Raw genomic sequence first — 24,151 nt, 5'->3', positions numbered from 1 at the left:
TTCCTGGGAAAAGTACTCCGGTGTGAAAGCGCCTCTTGATTCAATTATAAACCTGGGAAAACATTATAAAACTATAGGAGGACTGAAGTAATGCCAGGCACATCTGGGTTTTCCAGAAGATATTGTTGCAGGATCCTTAAATCCTTTAGTTTCTGCACAGTAATGAAAGGTCCAAGCAACATTATCCTCAAATACCCTTCCTTAACCCCTTTCCCGCTTTCCATAACTCGTACTCCCTTAACTTATAATTGAAATATGTTCACTTACATCTGTTTTTCTGAGTTATGGGGGCTCCCACAGTCATGTGTGGCTGATCATGGGGCCAGGGAAGATGTGGCTGAGACACCTTGTTGTTAGAGAGCCAGAGATAACCCTCCCCCTCTGTCCCTGCAGGGGCCCTGTCCTACGCTGAACTGGGGACCTGTATAAAGAAGTCTGGTGGACACTACACATACATACTGGAAGCCTTTGGACCTCAGATGGCCTTCATAAGGCTATGGGCCGAGCTCATTGCTATCAGGTAATGTATGCCTCCTTAATCCTCACTGAACCTAGCCATAAAACTGCATTCATCAATCATTCACATCAACATTAGGTCTGCCATGTAGACCTAATGTGTCATGACCATGTGTCATGTAAAAGGGACTTATTGTAATAATATCTCCACTCAAAATGATTACCTAATACTGCAGCAGTTGTATGGAGCTTCTTAGCATTACTTAGTTCATTGTTTGAGTTTTAGGGCCCACATCTTCACTCTTTGGGTTCACTCTCTGCCCTCTCACCATGCTGGTTTCCAGCAGCAAATAACACACTGTGCTCCACCTGCTCTGAAGCACTAAAGAGCCCCTTTAGTTCAGCTTTATCATTCCTTTAAGGGTCATTGTAACTGTTGATAATACCTATCATGATAATCATACCAACAGTATAATACAGTGAAACCAGGTTATTTTCTGAGATGCATGAAATCCACTCCAGCCAAATGGGAATATGTTCACCCATAATCCATCATGTGAGGCCTTGAGTATGACTTACTTGGAGCTATTGGCAGCTATATGTTTGTTCAAACTGTTGGAGCGCTGAGGACGGTGGTCTGAAGCCCACCTCGGCTCCACGCGTCCCTTGATGAGCTGGTTAAATTATAAAAGAAGGAATTCGAAACACCAGGATAAAGGATAAACAATAATCTGTATTAATGGTAAAAAAAACAACAATACAATTGAAAGGAGTACCCCTGCTCTGGTCCTAGTGCTGGTAGATCTTACTATCTTGGCAGCACTAGTTTAAACACTGCTTAGAGGTAACAGAAATCCTGAGATCCCATAATAGTTCCGAGCTGTGAGGTGAGAACATTCTCTGTGCATGTACACAGCCAAGGTGAGTAGTGAAAACAGTCTAGTGAACTGCCCAATTTTATGCTGACCTCGGGCTAATGGGACTCAATGAAAGCATGGGAAATGAACAGAGGTGGGAACCGCAAATGAAAACAAGAGCGAGGGAGACGCACAGATTTCCCCGGCTTCAGCAGCTCAGTGCTGCTGTGGGAAATGAAGAGGGAAACACTGATGAGCTATAATATGAGCCTGAGGCACAGCCTCATTCTTATTGAGCCAAGCCTTTAGCTGGCCATCACACACACACACACACACACACACACACACACACACACACACACACACACACACACACACACACACACACACACACACACACACACACACACACACACACACACACACACACACACACACACACACCGCACAATCATATGTGCTGAATGAGTACATTTTGAAGGCTGCCACTTCAGAGTGTGTTATGGTAGGCTCTGGTCTCCAGTCATTGTGGAAACTGGGCTTTACACATATTTCCAGAACATTTACAAATACTCAGTTTTAAGAAGATAGTGGACATATATTTGCACTGTTATTGTTTGTTTGTAGTTGTTATGTATTGATTTATCTGCCTTCTGAAAATAATGTGATTGGAAAACCAAAGTGTAATTTATTTGTTGACCTTATACAATAGTAATGACAACAATAAAACCTGGAACCAGTCCACTCAATAGCTAGTTTCCTTCACCTGTGAAATGCTGTCACAGGCTTTATACGTGGAGATATTCCTTTATTGCTCTTCATGGAGATAGCTGAACTGTCAACATTTAGTTTACTATATTCTAAATAAGAACATTACGTATGCTGAGTACAAGAACAATTGTTATCAATGTTGGGCCCTAAGGGGCAATAGAACTACAACTACACCCGCTCAGAAACACATTCTAATCTATTTACAATGTTGCCGATACAAATACGAGACAGTGAACCTGTAGTGGCCGTATAGTTAGAATAATAGTAGTAGAGGAGGACGTCCAGTGACTTGGTGGTAACGCATAACGTAGGTGGGAGGACAGGATGGCTCAAACAAACATAACCCGGAATACCACAGTTTAATGTTTCGACTACGTGAGCAAGTTCGGTAACATACGATACGAAATAATACCATATACTTGATTGTACCCGTAAAGAAATATTTTGGACTCATTCATTCTGCAGTTCCACAAAAGATAGAACAATTCTAAATACTACATAGTGCATGATAAAAAGCCAATAGCATATTCTCACATGACTTATGTACATGTACACAGTTTGCATTTACACGTATACACAGACAACCTACTGAGAATGGCGACCTAATGCACAACCCTCATGGCCAACATTTAAACTGCACACTACATGTGTTCTTGAGAAGCTGAATGGACCCTGGCAGTGTGTCAGCCTGCTTTGAGGAACCCGAGTCTCCTACCAGAAGGTCAGAGCCGGAGCTCTGGGTGGAGGATGTTGGGGGACCAGATGTCATTTGTTGTGCCTCTCTAATGAGTTACTGCTCATACATGTTTAGGGGGGGATGGGTGTTTTTTAACCCCCATCATTTTTCTTGGCAGTCTGCCTGAGGCGAGCGATCTTGATTCAGCTGCAGTGTGAGGTTATCATGCAGACTGTGATCTGATGATGCTCTCCATCACTGCGTGGTAAAGAAAAGCATGCACTCCTGCTCTACTCTGTAGGCCCCTTAGTGCACGGTCAACATGGACCCTCCAGCTTAGTGCACTATCAACATGGACCCTCCAGCTTAGTGCACTATCCACATGGACCCTCCAGCTTAGTGCACTATCCACATGGACCCTCCAGCTTAGTGCACTATCCACATGGACCCTCCAGCTTAGTGCACTATCCACATGGACCCTCCAGCTTAGTGCACTATCAACATGGACCCTCCAGCTTAGTGCACTATCCACATGGACCCTCCAGCTTAGTGCACTATCCACATGGACCCTGCAGCTTAATGCACTATCCATGTGAACTCTCAGGTATTTTTGGCTGCTGACCTGAGATATGGGTGCATTGTGGATATCTATCGGCCTTTGTTCACCCACTGCCTTTGGGTCCCACACCATCAGTCTTCTCTACATTTAGATGGTTAACGTCACAAGATTGCACAAATCTCTGTATTACAGAGTAGTAGGCTGATGGGCGTACTATAATAATAATAATAATAATAATAAATGGAATTTATAAAGCGCCTTTCACAGGACCCAAGGTCGCTGTACATGGTGGACAGACAAAACAAAACAGACAATGAGGAGCGAACAAAACAAACAAAAAATAAATAAAATAAAATAAAGGAAGCCGGGGGACCAGGAAAGGACTAGGGTCCGAAGGCCATGGTGAACAGGTGTGTTTTCAGTGAGGATTTGAAGATGTCCAGTAAGGCAGCGTTCCGGATCTCGGCAGGAAGTGCATTCCAGAGGGTGGGGGCCGCAACACTGAACGCCCTGTCACCCACAGTACGAAGGCGAGAGCAGGGGATGGAGAGCAGGCCCGTGTCTGAGGACCGCAGACTCCGAGAGTATATATATATACACTTAATTTACATTATGTCACGTTATGGGACAACAAGGGCATACTTATTTTATCCCAAACACTGACCTTTCTTCTAATCGTAAGAACATAGTTTTGGCGCCAACACTGTAACTGAAAGTGACACAAAACTTTATTGCATACAATTGCATATATCTCTTTAAGCATTAGAGTGTTAGGGAAACACAAAGGACCGACATTTACAGTAGATCACTTTTTGGCAGAAAGCTGGGTACCTACAAAACCTCCAGACATACACATCTTTATTAGGTCCAGAGCACAAATGTGCACAAATGTGCCAAAGACCCGACGGTGACCTAGAGACGAAGAGCAAGCCACCTCTTTGGAGCAGATTCATATTTTTCTGCTGTTTATGGGGAGCTTGAGGGTCTTAGGCTGCTCGAACACGCAGGAACATTTCGCACAGACATTGGGAATGGCGAAAATCTGCAGTGAAAAGGCTTTGAAGTTGCCAGCAGGCTCTCTAGCGCCCCCTATAGAGCATTTTATTTTAAAAGTCCAAACTTGGTCAGTCCCCATGACCTTTTCATAATGATTAGAATATTGTACATTTGAGGTAAAATTGCTCTGTAGTATTAACAAGTGTCATATTATTCCAGACTGCTCGTACATACAGTAGTTGCCGCCATTTTCAGAATTCAGTACACATTCAGCTCTGTTTGGGTCTTCACCGGCCCATGAAAGAAATATGTATCTCTTAGCTGCTAAATGCTCCACTTTCTTCTTCAGCTCTTCTCTCACTGTGTCTGTCTGCTGCTGAGCACCAAGTAACAGAGAGAAATAGAATGGGATGGAATGAAAAACTCTGCTTTGTGAATGACCATTCTTTGTGTGTTCAATACCCTATAACTATAAGCGAACAATATCAATGTACATGTGTGTGTGTGTGTGTGTGTGTGTGTGTGTGTGTGTGTGTGTGTGTGTGTGTGTGTGTGTGTGTGTGTGTGTGTGTGTGTGTGTGTGTGTGTGTGTGTGTGTGTGTGTGTGTGTGTGCGTGTGTTGTGTGCGTTGCGTGCGTGCGTGTGTGTGTGTTGGTGTCCTCCAGGCCTGCAGCTATGGCGGTCATCTCTCTGGCGTTCGGTCAGTACATCCTGGAGCCCCTGTTCATGCCCTGTGCAGTCCCCCCCATGGCGGTCAAACTGGCAACCGCCATCGGCATCAGTATGTATACCTAGACAAGCATTACTTTAAAACATCATAACAATGTCAACATACTGCAATAGTTTGACTCGTTGTAACCTCTGTGCAGTTATAGACGGAGAAGAAAATACCAGTAAAATGTATTTCATGATTGTACTTGAACACAGTTTCCGTGGCAGACAGTAATTGTCACTCTGTCTTTTCCATTTGCCAACATGACACAAGACGAGTTCTTGTTTGAAACAATCAAAAGATGACGTTCTGTTCATGACTTTAACAGCACTTGCAAGACCTTCAGACACATTAATTGCAAAGAACTTACTAAACTCACAAAGATTTACTAAATAAGATATTTTCAAGAGACTCACACATTATAAAATGATAAGCACTGGTTTTGGCGGCTTTAATTTAAGTCCCATTTCATCAGCTCCTCTTGACCCAGGCCCCAAACAACTCAAACACAGCTCCATTAAACATTAACTGTTGAATTGTGCTGAGACACAAACTTTGGTCTGCACTTTTTTTGCTGCTGCCATCAACCCTCCTGACTTCTAGATTCTAACGGCCCCTACACACGGCAGCGCGCGTTGCCGCTTCAACGCTTCTGCCCATTCACTTTGAATGGGGTGACGTCACGATTCATATGCCGAACTGCATTGTGGGAGCAAAGCGTAGCTTCTCTCGCGGTGCTCGCTGCAAAAGTAGAGCAATGTTCTACTTTTGCCGCCTCGACGGAGGCGTCAGCCAATCAAATCCCTCATAGGAAAATCTGACAGTACAAGCACTAGCCAATCAAACCGTGTGTATGTTGGGAGAGCCAGACCGCAGTTATTTCCCTTATGTCAAAAAATGGAGGAGAAAATTATCGTGGCGGTAGGGAATCACCCGGTACTCTATGACCAGTCCCTCTTTACATACAGGGATACAAACCGGAGGAGCCAGGCATGGGGGGAGGTGGCAGAGACAGTGGGTGAAACTGGTAGGTTTTCGCTTGTTTGGGTAGTTTATATCCAGTGTACTTCGTTTGAATGGACAGCTAGCAAGCATAGACAGTATATTTAGCCAGCATGGATGTAGCATGAATGCTTTGCTTTGTATGTCCGGGGCGGGACATTCATGTGATTGGTTGTTGGTCGTGTTGCTCGCGTTGACTCCCCAAGCTCAAGACACGCCCACCGCCAAGCGGCAACGCGCGCCGCCGTGTGTAGGGGCCGTAACTCTCAGATTTTGTCCATGAAGGTGACACTTTTTGCTGCATTGGCAGTGAATATTGACAATGGGTATAAGATAAGATAAGATAAGATGAGATTCAATAAGTTAAGATAAGATGAACCTTTGTTGATCCCCTTAAGAAAATTAAAGTTTTGGAAACACAGTATAGGACAGGTAGGAGTTCAAATAAGTATAATTAACTTAATAAATGGTCTGCTTTAACATTTCTATTATTCCTGTCCCTGTAGCTTCTGTTATGTACCTGAACAGTATGAGTGTGACATGGACAGCTAGGATTCAAATCGTCCTCACCTTCTGCAAGCTGCTGGCCATGGGTGCCATCATAGTGCCTGGAATGTACCAGCTCTTTAAGGGTAAGCACCTTCACTATCACCACCAGCATCATCATCACCACCATTATTAGCATATCCTCTAATGGCCTCTATTAGTAATATACTATAGCACAGGGGTGTCCAAACTTTTTTCCCTGAGGGCCACATACAAAAAAAAGCATTAAGGGGGGCCACTCACTAGAGGTGATGTATATTGCCTAATAAGTTAAGTTATAAATTAGCTAAATATATCAAATGTACGTACATTAGGCTTGACACTTGAACATGCTTTAAGAAAACCAACAGCATACATCACAGCTCTCTTTAGGGCAGGTCGATCGCGAGATGTGTCTAAAAATAGAACAACAATATTCTGTTTTATCGTTAATATAACATAATCTTCCTGTGCCAGAATAATGCACTTGAACGCATCAAAGCTTTGTGATTGGCCGGCGTAACCCCATGTGTCGGGGCATGGCTGGTGGGCAGTGGGCACTATTTCGCTGACGTTGTCCGTGTCAACAGGAGTGACAGTCCACACACACACACACACACACACACACACACACACACACACACACACACACACACACACACACACACACACACACACACACACACACACACACACACACACACACACACACACACACACACACAAGACCGCAATTATGGCAGAAGAAAAAAAGCCCAAAATATATAATTTTCACTCAGAGTGGGAGGATGATTATTTTTGTATCTATTCCAATTCAAAGTCTATCTGTCTCATCTGCAATGCGAGCGTGGCTTTATCGAAGAAGGGTCATTTAGGAGCGGCATTTCAAAACAGTGCACAAACGCTACGAGACGGAATTCCCTCCTAATTCTGTCCTACGCTCCAAAAGGTGAGGGGCCTGAGAGGACAGCTAAATGCACAGCAGTCCATTTTCCCCAGGCTCAACAACAAGAGCAAGGCTGCTCCAGAGCATCTTATCGTGTCAGTCACGTTCTTGCGAAACACATGAAGTCTTTCAAAGACGGCGAAGTTGTGAAAGAAGCATTCCTGGAGGCTGTGACGCACTTTTTGGGGACAGTAAAAATAACAAGCATTTCAACAGGTTTTTGATACAATACAAACTCAAGTTAGATACATTACATTGCATTTAGCTGACGCTTTTATCCAAAGCGACTTACAATAAGTTCGATCGACCAACAAAATACAAACTTGAAGAAAACAGAATCATATACGTAGCCTACATCAGGTTTCATAGAGCAAAAACATTTCAAGTGCTACCGTTATTAATCAGCTGTAAGTTTTAGTTTGTTTGAACTTATTCATTATAATTATTGTACACAATGGTATAAGAATGCAAACTTAAATTGATTATAGTCTATTATCAATTCAGGTTAAGAAACTAGTGTTGCTTGCATCCTATTTTAAAGGCATTTATTTTTATACTCTACTAAAATGCAACAAAAAAAGGGTTTGATTCTATTGCACTGTTGCAGCAGATTCCTGAGTAGCTTCAGATCTCAGTTGTCTTATTAGTAAGCCTAATTTATACTTTTGTAGCAACACTGTTTTTATATAATGGCAAAGAAAGGGTTCAGAGTCTTTTCTCTTTTTCTTGTGTCATATGTGGCAGCACTGTTCAATGTTTCTTGAAAACATTACCCACTGTAGTGACGTGTGAATAAACTCCAACTCTGTATCAACAACACGGTTGTGTAACTCCAGTTAAATACTTGTGTGTAGATTAGAAAGAGGTGTGTATTTACCTGGTAGTAGGCTGTCAGTAATGGCTACGCCTCTCTATTTGGACTGGTAGATCTCGGCAGACTGACAACTTTAAAAGTAGCTCTCTGTTCAAAAAAGGGTTTCATTGATTTTGTTAAAAATAAGTGTTGGCAGCTCATTCCTTAAAACCGAAGCCTCAGATTGCTTATTAAGGGGAAATATGATGGGTATATTTCAAGTTATTGTGGTTTTTGTTCGAAAATGTTTTAAACTTGAATTTATTTGAAAAGTGGGCCATATTCCATTATACTTTTTGAATTTGATGAGGGCCAATTCAAAATGGACAACGGGCCACAATTGGCCCCTAGGCCGTAGTTTGGACACCCCTGCTATAGCACATAAACTGTGTAAACTTTTATATTTTACGCTGTTTAACTACTCTGAAGGGTGGTATTCGCAGTGGAACACGCAACGGAGAAAAGGAACAATTGCTCAGCTGTATCAATTAACATGGCTTCCTTTGTCATACACAACAACATGCAGTGTAAATATAACCTCGAGGCCACGCGGGCCGTGAGACACAGCTGCTCACACAAGCAACAACCAGCTGGGGCTTCAGGGGGCCCTGCACCCTCAGAACACCTGCCTGCAACATCTGACTGTGAACATCAATCTTACACATGCATTGGGGATTTCTGGATTCAGCATTGTCATGACATATCATATACATGTTAATGGGAATGCTCTCTCATTAAAGTATTGAGAGTTCTTGAGCTGCAGACCAGCTCTAGGTTCTTCCTCTGACCCTGATACCTGATTATATATCGGAAATGTGGACCCACGGCCCTATCAGAAAGATGCTATCAGAAACAATGCCCGACTGTTTTGGACGTAATATGGTCTTTGTTTACATTAGCAAGCATCGCGAACACTCAGAGCTAACCTGTAGTGGAGAGAGCATGTGTAAAAAAGCAGGAAATAAAAAGGAACTCACCTTGTGGTAAACCCGCAAGAGAAAAAGCATTTGAGCATACTGTTTCAGAAATAATCCTTGATGTGGTTTATGAGGCTAGAATGAGGGATATGTTTGGTATTTTGAGCAAAACACTTCATAGACATGTTTTTTATATATTTGTATATATCTGAGACCTATGCTATTGCTTAAAAATAGCATGATACTGTAGAACCCTAACCCTAATGAAACTACATTTACAATACTGATAAACACCAAGGCTCCGTATTTATAGTATTCCAGTGTCTTTGTGATCTTTGGATTAATTGCACATTTCTTTGTGAGTATGCACTACAGTAACGGCAAAACAATATCCAATCAAATGATAAGGGGGGCGTGTGGCGCAGTGGATAGAGCCTTGGGCCCTTTCTCATTTCATCAAATCCCCCTCCTCGATTCCTCGACTCCTCGGTCCTCCGGTAGTGACCCGGAAATGAATTTTAGCGCCCCATGTTGAAGGACATCTAATTTCTCTAAATGCACTTCGAGGACCGAGCGTCGAGGAGGCTCTCTGGAGGAGCTCTCACCGAGGATACACTAATGGGTCCTCCACGGCTGCTTCGTGGATACATTTCCGGGAACAGAGATGTTTCAAACAGTCGTGACGCACGGCCGGACTTATCTCAGCCAATGACAGCTCTGCATGCATCCCCTGGATATTATTTTAGAAACTGCTTTCATCTTGTTGCGATGTTTCCAGAGAGAACAGCTGTCCGTGCAGAAAGCAGAGCAGTGTGTATAATCACTCAGTATAACAGGCCTACTCTCTTTATTTGCTTTAGTTTAGTAGATATCTACAAACAAAGAGTCGATATTTTTCTAAGATCATTTAGTGCTTCACATAATAAAATACACAACGGCTGTAGCCTGATTATATACTTTAGGTTAGGAGCTGTGCGTGTGTGTGGTACAGTGTGTAGGTGTGTGTGGTAGGCCTACAGTGTGTGTGTAGATGCAGCGGACAGACAGGTCGCAGTTGGTTTGGTGTCCTCTGCTTACTTTTAATACTTGTAAATAAATAAAACTTTTGGCCCGTAATTTATTTTCCTCATTGTAACGACCAGAGAGGGGGGGGGGGGATATATCCAGTCTCTGATAATGTTACGTTATTATGAGAGTGCTCTGTTTGATTCTGAAATGGTATATATTTATATAAATATATCCATATATATATGTGTGTGTGTGTGTATGTGTGTGTGTCCGCATCTGTAGCCTGTTATTGTCTCATTATACCGCACTGTGAATGAATCAAAGTAAATATATAAGTCATCATGAACACATCTGTCCATCAGACAGAGGGCTGCTGTGCCTCCTGTCATCATTAATGGACGTCTCTTTAAAATGACCGCTCAGAGGAGAGGAGTTCTCATTTCTCTCACCGCCTGCTGCTTCGCCTCCTCTCTCCTCGGTTCCCCTCCTCGGCTCCTCCGCTCGTATCTCCTGTGGGCGGGACTAAGTCTCGAGGATAGGAGTCGAGGAGGGGAGTTAGAGAAATGAGAAAGGGCCTTGGTGTTGGGATCAGGGGGTCACAGGTTCAAACCCCACTGCAGTCAGCATGTCGTTGTGTCCCTGAGACACTTCACCCCAAATTGCTCGTGTGGGGATTGTCCACAGTACTGAGTATGTAAGTCGCTTTGGATAAAAGCGTCTAACAAGTAACATGTAATGTAATGTAATAAGAGCGGTAAGAAGAGTCCTGATTTGTTGCTTGGGTTCTGAAAATTGACAAGGTGCTTAATAATACATTTGTATTAAACCAAATTAACACAAATGTCCAGCCAATTGGGGCCTCTCAACAGCCCTGTATTATTTATATTCACCCCTATGCATGCAGTGATCATCATCACAAACGATTCACGCCTCTCTACACCTCAGTACGACTCGGGCTGTTTAATGTGTCTGTACGAGCAGTTTGTGTTCATAAATGTGAGCTCCTGTATACGACAGAAGAGTTCTTACATCGAGTGTTTTAATCCATCTGACATATCTGTGTTCGACAGAATAATGCATTTCCAAGCTAATAGGGCTGACTATATCTCTATTCAATCAGTCTACTCAATTGACAATTGGTATTGTTAATGTCTCGGCTATATCACTGCTCATCTTTTGTAAGAACTGTTTGCATAGATCATTTAATTACTAACACAGTCCCTCTGAGCAATGGTGCTTCAGAATGTCAACAAAAATAATTGTGTGTGTGTGTGTGTGTATGTGTGTGTTTTTTTTTTTTGCAGGAGAGACCAAGAACTTTGAGAATGCCTTTGACATGAACAATGTGCAATTATCTGGTATGCCACTGGCCTTCTACTCAGGGATGTACGCATACGCTGGGTGGTAGGTATGGTCCTCGAACACACACACACACACACACACACACACACACACACACACACACACACACACACACATACACACACACTTTCAGAGTCGTGCTTTACAACTGGAGGTAAACAATAAGTGTTTCCTTTTGCAGGTTCTATCTGAACTTTGTGACAGAGGAGGTGGATAACCCTGAGCGGTAAGTTTGATTTATGTTTTGTTTTATATCATTATAGTGAATCTTAATATTATTTTTGCACTTCTGTGAAAGAAGTTGCTGATAGAGATTGACCCACAGAGAGGTTTAGCTTTGTGCTGTTGAGCAGCCTGCCACATTACTGTATTGTTTTACTCTCATGACGCTGAGGCAAATATTCGTAGTGGCCACATGGCGGTACTACAGCTGCTATGTTAACATACATGGATACTTCTGCTTTCGACAACCAGGCATGACGGGTAATGTGTGACTGTTTGCTCTCTCGAGCGTCGGGCCATTTTGTCTTCATGCGCCAATGAGCAGCTCTCATAGTGATGAACGAGGCCCTGCCTCCGACGCTGTATCCAGTTCTTTTTTCTCATACTGATATTCTGAACAATCTGTGCTGTTGTATTTGTAGGCTATTTTTATTTTATGTACAGCACTTTGGCTCGACCAAACATCGTTTAGAAATGTGCTATATAAATAAAACTTGATTTGATTCTTATTATACATCCATGGTTTCAACCAGCAGCTGGCAACCTAACCCCTCTGTACTCTGCCTGCTCTGCTGGTGAACATAATGTAGCATTTAACAGCTTAAGAGCTAACTAGACCAAACCAGAGCTAAAAGGGAGAGAATATTTTCAAATGTCAATGAGTGTATATCTGATAGGGATAGATCTATTGTGTATGGGATCATACAGCTCCATTGTTGTCAAACCCTATTCAAACACATCAATGAGCCACACTTAATACAGTCTAAGGTTTACTGTGTGATTTGCTGTGGACATAAGATTCAAAATCCTCAATATTTGTTTCACTGTTACACTAGCAAACATGTAACTTCGTTACCACAACAACACATACCGTAGTTTTTTTTACTACACATACACCATCCTTAACAAATCCTAACTAAAGCTCCAGACGTGGTTGAACTGTTTGAAATACTACAGTGTCTCCTACAGTGATCAGCTGTTGAGTGTTATAGTGCTTTCACAGTTCTTTCTATGAATAATACATGAGAAAGGTGAAGGAAACATACATGTGAATGACGGTGTAATGCTTCTGTTATTCTCCCTCCTGCCATCAGGACTGTGCCGTTAGCTATCTGTATCTCCATGGCGATTGTGACTTGCTGCTATGTGCTGACCAATGTGGCGTACTACACTGTGATGTCAGCAGAGGAGCTCCTGGCCTCGGAGGCCGTCGCTGTGGTAAGTCATGCATCTTAAGTTATTTTTAAGTCAAAGACCCTTGATAACATCTTATTTTCAGTTGGATGACGAAAGAAGGTTTTTTTTTTACATTTTTATTGGAAAATCACCAACTAACGTCAGGAAACAGAACATCTTTGAGCATTTCTGGCTTTTTTTGTAACACAACTTCTCCTGATCCTGGTAAATATAATTGAACATACATTTTTCAAGCTAATAACAAGATCTAATTTATCTAAATAGCCCATCTTATTTCAAGAAATCTTACCAAGCAAATGTTCACTGATCTTTTTACTTAGCAGCATTTTTCCAGTGTAACATGTTTCATTGAGTTGAGCTCTCACCTCTTTACTGTTAGTGATGTTTTCTCTTATGGAGGCACCACGGTTGCCTTCCTGCACTTAACATGGAATTATTAGCAAAGTGTCTCTGACTGCTCAACTTCCCAGCAGCTGTTAATGTGATTGTTCCAGCCCAGCCCTGTTAAAGCTAATTTCAGCCACCACTGCTTATTAGACTGAGGACTGCTATCAGTGCTACTGTAAGCCTTCAGCAAGCAGAGACTCATTCACTAAGAGATCTCTGATCTTTTCTAACGCAGTTAGTCGTATTGCCCTTTGTCGGATGAGTGATAGGAGAGCCTTAAGAAAGGTGTTAAGAGGATTTATCTGTTCTTAGAAGGCTGTGATGTGATAAAATAATTACAATCTGTACACCTTCCTCACAGACAGCTGGCAAAAGTTTACATCTCAAACTTAATTTGTCTAGAAGTTGTCTTGAGGAGGCTGGCCTCCGGGCACAATTAGTAATTGTATACCGCATACATTTAAGGTCAGTTCACATAATGTAAGTTTGGAGAGGCGGAAAGAGTTGAAGGGTTGGAAGACTTCCATTCGGACAATTGTCCCTGAGTGTCTCAATGTAACAGGCTGGAGGGAACCATGTTGTTCAGTTTGTGATCAGCCTGAATAGAACTACGGTGTAAAAAACTGAACATTATGAGTGAACAGCGATCTCACATCCCTCCCTATCCAGATGAGATGGGTTCAGAGGGTTTCAGTCATCTAACTTCAGACCAACATAATAAGCATTAAAACAGTAACAAAACTGTATCGCATCATTGTTGAGTGTGCTTCCAGTGTCCTTTTGTATACAACTACAAATACATAGGACACATTCAGATGTGTTTCTTCATACAGCCCCCACTCATCCACACAAGAATGGACTGTGATTAATCAGCACTGAATGGCTTCATGAATAATAAGCAGCTTTTGCTCCCACTTGTGCACGACCTATTTATGACAATTACTGCCAGCAGCACTGTCAACCGCTCAAATTCTAACCAGCTACAGTTAATAAAAAGACAAAACCGCAATTCAATAAACTGATAGCTGGAGAGTTTTATACATTCAAAGCAGAGCCCCGCTGTCATTTTATCCAACATAATTGTTTGCTTCATTTCTTTCTTTGGTTTTGTTAAGTACAATGCTGGATTCAGAACAGAGAGGAATGGAAGAAATGAGAAACAGCTAGCCAAGCTAGTTACAAAATACTCCAAATAAATGACCGGAAGCTCTAAGCCCCCCAATACCATGTTCTAGTTTGTTTGTGAGGTTCAGTTTGGAGCAACAAGCTAACTACTTCCTGTCATTTTGAGATGTGATATATTATTTTCTTGGTAATGGAGAATTTCTCAACCAGTAAACAGACAGACAGATCCAGTGAAACTCACGTCATGGTGATAGTGATACTTATTAAGTACTTTAAGCCATATCTCCACACTTTTCTCCCTTTGATGCCTGTTGTTTTGTCGCCACAGACTTTTGCAGAGAAGCTGATGGGAAAGTTCTCTGTCGTGGTGCCGCTGTTTGTGGCCTTGTCCTGCTTTGGCTCCATGAATGGCTCCCTCTTCGCCTTATCAAGGTACAGATAGGCTTCCTCTCCACTGGCTTTAAAGCTTTGAGTATCATCACCAGTATCTTAACAAGCAAAGTGACTAGAATGTGACCACACAAGTATAAAACACACACTTACAGTATATAAAGTGAGGCAACACTAACCAGGCAGAGTGGGATGCTGTTTGTTTTTACCTTTGTTTACCTTACTTTCAATGCCCATCCGTTCGCTGTCATTTCCTGTTTTGAAGACCAGCACACTGCCTCATACGTTTTCCTGTAGTCTTTATTATAGCAGCTATCGGTGGAATAAGTACATACACAAGTAAAATCATAATGGAAAAAAAACGCTGTTAAAATATGCCTGTAGAAAACGGCTAATTCCACAATATGATAACAACAAACAGTCAAGATAGTCAGATTAGCTTGGGTTGATGCTAACATCACCTGTCTAATAGCAGAGAAACTTTAATAACGGCGTTGTGATGCCAAAAAGCATCAACTCAGACTGAAACACATTCACCTATGGGGATGGGGGATATGCTATAGTTGCTTGTGTGACAGTCAGACAGTGAATGACTGTTTTCCAGCTAGTTAACGGTACTAAACGGTAGAATAAACGCTGGTGGAACAGCAGCATTGCAGCGGTCAGTAAATGCTGCTCATTAATCACATTAATAATCATCCGGCTGGTGGAAACACAACTGGGTCTTAAAAGAAGAACCTTTTCAGAACCAGAAAAGCACAGTAACATAATTCAAATGAGCTAGTTAGCAGCTATCACATGATCAGTGGAAAAACCGCTGTGCGATTACTGGGTAGTTGTTTTCCTGAATTATATGTATATATTTACATATATATATATATATATTTACATGTCATTCTTGTGTGTGTGTGTGTGTGTGTGTGTGTGTGTGTGTGTGTGTGTGTGTGTGTGTGTGTGTGTGTGTGTGTGTGTGTGTGTGTGTGTGTGTGTGTGTGTGTGTGTGTGTGTGTGTGTGTGTGTGTGTGTGTGTGTTCAACAGAATGTTCTATGTGGCTTCTCGTGAAGGACATCTCCCTGAGGTTTTCTCCATGATCCACGTCCGCAAACACACTCCACTGGCTGCTGTTCTCATACTGGTCAGTACTACAGAGTGGTGAAGGAAGGACGTCAGTTTGTAGGTCACCCCAAAAGTGAGCGTCGCACTGGTTACCCCGACAAAAGGCCAATTGGATTAATGCAACAACAAAAAAACCTCTTGGAAACAAAGGTTTATTATACTCACACATTATTTTCAGCAGATTAAACTCCACACGTTTAGACCACACCTGTGTTGTGTTAGGTGTAAATGCAATCGCATGAATTAAAAAACTAACATTAGCTTTGTCTACAGCTTTGTCACATGACTTCACATCACCACCGCTAAGCTAAAGGTGGAGTGATGGCATTTGGTAGACTCTGGTTAACTTCTTGTTTTATCACACAGAGAAGCATCAGAATTTCACCTGACTTTCTTGTCGAAAATGTTTGAGTCTCTTCAGCTTGTGTTAACAGAGACATATTTTAGGCTTCTAACCAAAAATACATTCAGAAAACCCAGTGAATTAAAACAAAGGAACCGGAAATGCTAAAATACTAAATCATTAGCAGTTTTTAGGACTCATTCCTGCACCACTCTATATGAACAATAGTGACAACAGTAAATATAATACCACTACTTGACTTATCAAACATTAAACACAACCAAGTTAGTTCTCAACACAAATCTATAATGACAACATATATACCTTGGTTCAAACTAATTCATCACTATACCAAATGTTAATTATCATCTGCTGGTATATTTCATTAAGGATAGTGTTGTTGCTAGGGTTACTGAGATATGGTTACGGCAGTGGCTCAGTAAGTAGGGGCTTGGACTGTGAGCCGTAGGGTCGCTGGTTCAAGTCCCCGACCAGACCTAAATATGGAGTGTGGACTGCTACTTGGAGACGTCCCATTTCACCTCCTGGGCCCTGCTGTGGTGCCCTTGAGCAAGGCATTCTGGGTGCTGTACAATAGCTTCCCACTGCTCCTAGTACTAGAGTCCGGGTACTAGGATGGGTTACATGCAGAGGTCAAATTTCACTGTGTGTGCTCTGTGCTCTGCATGTGTGACCATTAAAGAGGGTTTCATCCCTCCGATTCTATCTTCTACTCAAACCTTGCATTGTTAATATAAAAACTCTGGAGAGGTTTATTTAAAAACACTGCAATCTTTTCATTCACAAATGTTTGCCAATGATGAACAACGATTATTAAGCCTTTTGCCTGTGTGTGTGTGTGTGTGTGTGTGTGTGTGTGTGTGTAGTACCCTATGACAATGCTCCAGCTTTTTTTGGGAGACATCTACAGCCTGTTGAACTTCATGAGTTTCCTGCGGTGGCTGTTCATCGGTGTGGTGGTGCTGGGATTAATCTACCTTCGATATACCAAACCTGACCTCCCCCGGCCCTTTAAGGTCAGTTTTCCTACAGCTGTTCACACACTCTGAATGTTCCCCACAGTTTTAACCAACACACATTGTATTCCACAGTTCCTTTTTTTGTAGCTGCTTTATATTGCTGGGAAAGTCTTTAGTTGTGTTTAAAACAACTCAAATGTTTTGGACCCAAGAAGGAAGGAATAAAAGTCAGCGCTGAGCTTCAGGCGGTGTTTTCACGAGAACGAAACAGGTTGTATCTGCTACTTTTCTCTCGCGTATAGCCCGTTCGTTCACCCGAGGCCGTAACGGAACCGCGGAAATGGACCCCGCAAACGATAACGGGTCCCAAGGTGGATAGATCTGCAAACTGAACACTCTGGGGGGCCAAACGGCTCCGTGTGTACGTCCTATACGATAATTTTTTGATAACGATGAAGCCATAGCCCCACCTCTGCTGCTCACTGCTGTAGCATGGTCAGTAGCTACTGCTAGTGCTACTGCTACTGACCATGCTACAGATGTTAGTGCAAAATCTACAGCTCCTCTACCACAACCATCAGCAACAAGTGGACATGGAGAACTACATGGACTACATGTTGCTAAATCCACCGCGGGGCATAAACAGAAGGGCAACCATGGCAACCATGCTCGGGGGTCTTCTTTCCTGCTTTTGGTGTATTTTGTGGCAGAAGTACAGCGCCACTTACAGGCCCGCATATGTACTACAGCGTTTCCAGTGGTCTCGTGTGAACGAACACGTTAAATGAGCCAAATGCGTGTGAACGGAATACTTTTTTCATAACGAATTCGGTCCGTTTGCGCCCCCGTGTAAATGGGGTCTAAGTCTGCAATGTTCAAAACAACAGATATTGCCAGAAATTAATCAATCAATCAATGTTTATTTATATAGCCCAATATCACAAATGTTACATTTGTCTCAGTGGTCTTCACAGTGTGTACAGAATATCAGTATGACATTACGACACCCTCTGTCCTTAGACCAGGGATCACCAACTACATTTGTCCAAGGGCCGAAATGTAACCAATAGACGTTATCGCGGGCCAGCGATTTTTATAAATAGTATTCAGATTACTTTTGGAATACTTTCTTTTTCCATAACAGATGGGTATGTTTTGGTGCACAGGAGACACTTATTTTACTGTTTTCATGGCTTATCAAGAACTCAAACACAACATCTTGGTGTCATTCTGGACAGCTCTCTCATCTGCACCCCACATAAAAAACATCACCCGGACTGCATTCTTTGTACTGTCTTAAAACCTTTCCTTGGAATATGTTATGCATTGTAAGATGTCCTTGGGTGCTTTGAAAGGCGCCCCTAAATAGAATGAATTATCATTATTATGTATTATCTTAAACGATGTAATAACTTTTAAAACTTTTTCCAGTCACTTGCCCCATGCATTCAGCAGCAGCAGGCCATTCACTTTGATTTCATCCCGTTATGAAATGTCATCATTTCGACAATAAAGAAATGCTACATAAACGTTATCTTGCACATTTTATCTAACCATCTCCGTTTCTAACTTTCAATATATTTTAAAAGAGAACTCTCTCTCTCATCTGCGTGCGGGGGCGGGGCCTCACAGACACGCTGCATCTCTCTCTCGCTCACAGACACGCTGCATCGCTGTGCAGTGTGCACACAGTTCTGCCGGTAATGAATATTACATTTTGTGAGGAAACTTTTCCACCAATAATTCCAATAAGTATTCCAAAATGTATTCACTTCAGGTTTACGAAAGTAACTGTAATCAGATTACTCGTTTTTCAAATGTAACGCCAGCTGAATACAGTTAGCCTACTTGATTTTTGTATTCTGATTACGTAACGCCGTTATGTTTTCCGTTACAACCCAACCCTGGTTCTAGGCTACTGTCCCGCAGCTCCAGCCTCTCTGTTGGACTCTGTCGTAGCAGGACTACTGCTGTTGTGCGGAGCGCATTAACCAGACTCTTCACAACGAAGGATCACTTCTTCTTCAGGGGAGGGAAGGTTTCGCAGTACGCAGTCTACTGTCCCGTAGCTGCTGCCTCTCTGTTGGACTCCGGTACTGCACCTTACTCACGAGACGTTGTAAACAAATAAATGGGTGGGGGGCGAACGCAGTAACCACTCCGCCAACGCCACAGTCACACCCGTCGTGCGCGGGCCGCCAGTTGGTGGTCACTGCCTTAGACCCTCACATCGTACAAGGAAAAACTTACGAAGAAAACCCAGTTTAAAGGGAAAAATGGGAGAAACCTCAGGGAGAGCAACAGAGGAGGGATCCCTCTCCCAGGACGGACAGTCGTGCAATAGATGCCGTGTGTAAATTGAAAAGATAATACATTTGCAACATAGGTAGTACAGAAATCTAGGCAGAGTCATGGACTCTGACCTGCGTTTCAACAGTCACATTAAAACAATTACTAAATCAGCCTACTATCACCTAAAGAACATATCTAGGATTAAAAGACTAATGTCACAGCAGGATTTGGAAAAACTTGTCCATGCTTTTATCTTCAGCAAACTGGACTACTGTAATGGTGTCTTCACAGGTCTCACTAAAAAATCTATTAGAAAGCTGCAGCTAATTCAGAACGCTGCTGCTCGAGTATAAGAAAGTGGATCAGTCCTGTTCTGAAGTCTTTACACTGGTTCCTCACTAACACTAAGAAAGTGGATCACATCAGTTCTGAAGTCTTTACACTGGCTCCTCACTAACACTAAGAAAGTGGATCAGTCCAGTTCTGAAGTCTTTATACTGGTTCCTCACTAACACTAAGAAAGTGGATCAGTCCAGTTCTGAAGTCTTTACACTGGTTCCTCACTAACACGAAGAAAGTGGATCAGTCCAGTTCTGAAGTCTTTACACTGGTTCCTCACAAACACTAAGAAAGTGGATCAGTCCAGTTCTGAAGTCTTTACACTGGTTCCTCACTAACACTAAGAAAGTGGATCAGTCCAGTTCTGAAGTCTTTACACTGGTTCCTCACTAACACTAAGAAAGTGGATCAGTCCAGTTCTGAAATCTTTACACTGGTTCCTCTCTAACACTAAGAAAGTGGATCAGTCCAGTTCTGAAGTCTTTACACTGGTTCCTCACTAACACTAAGAAAGTGGATCAGTCCAGTTCTGAAGTCTTTACACTGGTTCCTCACTAACACTAAGAAAGTGGATCAGTCCAGTTCTGAAGTCTTTACACTGGTTCCTCACTGACACTAAGAAAGTGGATCACTCCTGTTCTGAAGTCTTTACACTGGTTCCTCACTAACACTAAGAAAGTGGATCAGTCCAGTTCTGAAGTCTTTACACTGGTTCCTCACTAACACTAAGAAAGTGGATCAGTCCAGTTCTGAAGTCTTTACACTGGTTCCTCACTAACACTAAGAAAGTGGATCAGTCCAGTTCTGAAGTCTTTACACTGGTTCCTCACTGACACTAAGAAAGTGGATCACTCCTGTTCTGAAGTCTTTACACTGGTTCCTCACTAACACTAAGAAAGTGGATCAGTCCAGTTGTGAAGTCTTTACACTGGTTCCTCACTGACACTAAGAAAGTGGATCAGTCCAGTTCTGAAGTCTTTACACTGGTTCCTCACTAACACTAAGAAAGTGGATCACTCCTGTTCTGAAGTCTTTACACTGGTTCCTCACTAACACTAAGAAAGTGGATCACTCCTGTTCTGAAGTCTTTACACTGGTTCCTCTCTAACACTAAGAAAGTGGATCAGTCCAGTTCTGAAGTCTTTACACTGGTTCCTCACTAACACTAAGAAAGTGGATCACTCCTGTTCTGAAGTCTTTACACTGGTTCCTCACTGACACTAAGAAAGTGGATCAGTCCAGTGCTGAAGTCTTTACACTGGTTCTTCACTAACACTAAGAAAGTGGATCACTCCTGTTCTGAAGTCTTTACACTGGTTCCTCACTGACACTAAGAAAGTGGATCAGTCCAGTTCTGAAGTCTTTACACTGGTTCCTCTCTAACACTAAGAAAGTGGATCAGTCCAGTTCTGAAGTCCTTACACTGGTTCCTCACTAACACTAAGAAAGTGGATCACTCCTGTTCTGAAGTCTTTACACTGGTTCCTCACTGACACTAAGAAAGTGGATCAGTCCAGTTCTGAAGTCTTTACACTGGTTCCTCACTAACACTAAGAAAGTGGATCACTCCTGTTCTGAAGTCTTTACACTGGTTCCTCACTGACACTAAGAAAGTGGATCAGTCCAGTTCTGAAGTCTTTACACTGGTTCCTCACTAACACTAAGAAAGTGGATCAGTCCAGTTCTGAAGTCTTTACACTGGTTCCTCACAAACACTAAGAAAGTGGATCAGTCCAGTTCTGAAGTCTTTACACTGGCTTCCTGTCTGTCAAAGAACTGATTTCTAAATACTGCTGCTGGTTTATAAAGCATTGAATGGTTTAGGCCCAAAATACATTTCTGACCTCCTGCTAAATGATGAACCATCCAGAACTCTCAGGTCTTCTGGGACTGGTCTGCTTTCTGTCCCCAGAGTCAGAACTAAACATGGAGAAGCAGCTGTGAGCCTCTCCGCTCACACAGGGTTCAAATAGGGACGGAAAGAGCAGGTTGGTTGATCACAGGCGTTTATTAGCTCCAAACAAAGTATACACGAGTCTCAAATGTTGCCCGTGTGGGAACCTTCTCAGGTCCTTTGGCGACCTTGCAGGATCCCGCCTACTGCAAAACAGCCCAGAACCAAGTTACGACATGCTTTTATTCCGGCACTGAATACCTGATTCCGATCAGCTGTCTGGCCTCCGGCCCTCCCTTCACTCCAGCAGCCGGCGCCCTAACCACACCCCGCTGCCACAGCAGCGTTCAGTTATTATGCTGCAAATATCTGGAACAAACTCCCAGAAACCTGCCGGTCCGCTGCAACTCCGACTACTTTTAAATCCAGGCTAAAGACTTGTATTTGTGCTGCTGCTTTTAATTGAACTATTCACATCTGCACAAACTGCACTGTAACTTTTATCCATGTATTTTATATATTAGCTTGTTTTATGTTTATTGTATTATCTTAGATTTTTAAAGACTTTATAATATGATTCTGCTACACTACTGCTCTTAATGTTTTTCATTTTTGTGAAGCACTTTGTTTGCCTTGTGTTGAAAGCTCCTATATAAATGACTTGCCTAAAAGAAACATGTGAATGTGATCCAATTCCACAAACAGTTGACTCCCTGAATATGCATGCATATACTTGTATCTGCCGACAAACACAAAATGGATAGTAATCTAAGCGTGTCCACAGGTTCCGCTCTTCATCCCGGTGGTTTTCTGCCTCACCTGTTTCTTCATGGTCTTCCTGTCTCTGTACTCGGACCCGGTCAACACAGGGATTGGATTTGCCATTTCCCTCACTGGCATCCCCGCCTACTACATCTTCATTTACTTTAACCATAGACCAAAGTGGCTTCAGAGGGCATTAGGTGAGTCATAATTGGAACATGTTAATGGAACTTCACATCCAACAGCAAAATGATGAAAATAAATGGATCAGACTATTTTCTTTTTCTCCAAGTGATACTATTTTAGTTTTTAAAGTAGTAGGTCAGGACATTTTTGCTGATAGTATCTTACTCCCAGATAGTCATAACCGTGTAAATGTTCTTTGTGAGCTCTTTTGTTTTTCCATCACACATTGTGTTTAGGTTAATGTGTCAAATATCTCCCCTTGTATAAACCAGAGATGTGTGTGTGATTGCCTTTGTGTCTCCAGACTGCTTCAACAGAACCCTGCAGATCCTCCTGGTGGTGGTCCCCGCTGAGCAATAACACCTCACAACTACACCCCCCCCCCTTCAGATCACTCAATACTGAGCTGAACTCAGACTCTGCATTGACAATTGTTTAAAGTTCTAAGTATGTATCTGCTGAATGTGAGTTTATAAAATGCGTTTTGATAAAGAATAATGTTTTATGCTGAAAGAAGTAAAATTCATTTTATATCTCTGTTTCATTGTTTGTGTGAGCATTGTGACATGTTAATGTGACAGTAAATAGCACAGAGCCTCACTAACTGTGTTTCTGAACGGAGCGAGTCACTGTTCATGATTCATGGATTCATTCAATAGATTTTGTAACACATTCTTACAGCTAGCAGAGGTGAAAGAAGCACTCTTATACAGTATTGTACTAGAAGTACCAGAGTGTAGGAATACTCTGTTACAAGTGAAAGTCCTGCATTCAAAATGTTACTGAAGTAAAAGTACAAAAGTATTATCATCAGAATATATATAGTTAAAGTACAAAAAGTAAAAGTAGTCGTTGTGCAGATTGGTCCATTTCACAATAATATATATGATATGTTTTATAATGATTGATCATTAAAGTGTTCTCAAAGCTGGTAAAGGTGCAGCTACACTGAACAAAAATATAAACGCAACACTTTTGTTTTTGAGATGAACTCAAAGATCTAAAACATTTTCTAAATACACAAAATAACCATTTCTCTGATTAGACAGCATGGTTATTGCACAGGTGTGCCTTAGGCTGGCCACAATAAAAGGCCACTCTGAAACGTGCAGTTTTGCTTTATTGGGGGGGTCTGGGGGGGTCCGAAAACCAGTCAGTATCTGGTGTGAGGGGTTAGGGTTAGGGTAATGTTGTGAATCGAGTGGCCTGTGTTCGTCGTCCATAACATACGCCTGCCCATACCATAACCCCACCATCACCATGGGCCACTCGATTGG

General features: G+C 42.3%; 1 protein-coding gene across 1 annotated transcript; it reads left to right on the top strand.

Moving 5' to 3' along the window:
* The first annotated feature begins 398 nt into the window (after nucleotides 1–398).
* slc7a11 (solute carrier family 7 member 11) lies at nucleotides 399–23,413 on the top strand. The gene is made up of 11 exons (XM_034092144.1): nucleotides 399–520; nucleotides 4,981–5,096; nucleotides 6,536–6,661; nucleotides 11,583–11,682; nucleotides 11,822–11,866; nucleotides 12,957–13,080; nucleotides 14,900–15,003; nucleotides 16,001–16,097; nucleotides 17,309–17,458; nucleotides 22,711–22,888; nucleotides 23,179–23,413. The coding sequence occupies exons 1-11, from the start codon at nucleotides 480–482 to the stop codon at nucleotides 23,232–23,234; spliced, it is 1,137 nt and encodes a 378-aa protein (XP_033948035.1). The 5' UTR covers nucleotides 399–479; the 3' UTR covers nucleotides 23,235–23,413.
* The last annotated feature ends 738 nt before the right edge of the window (nucleotides 23,414–24,151 follow it).

Source organism: Pseudochaenichthys georgianus, chromosome 10 (genome assembly GCF_902827115.2).
Source record: "Pseudochaenichthys georgianus chromosome 10, fPseGeo1.2, whole genome shotgun sequence".
Taxonomy (NCBI): domain Eukaryota; kingdom Metazoa; phylum Chordata; class Actinopteri; order Perciformes; family Channichthyidae; genus Pseudochaenichthys; species Pseudochaenichthys georgianus.
The sequence above is the reverse complement of the archived record's forward strand: the minus strand, read 5'-3'. Positions and strand labels throughout refer to the sequence as shown.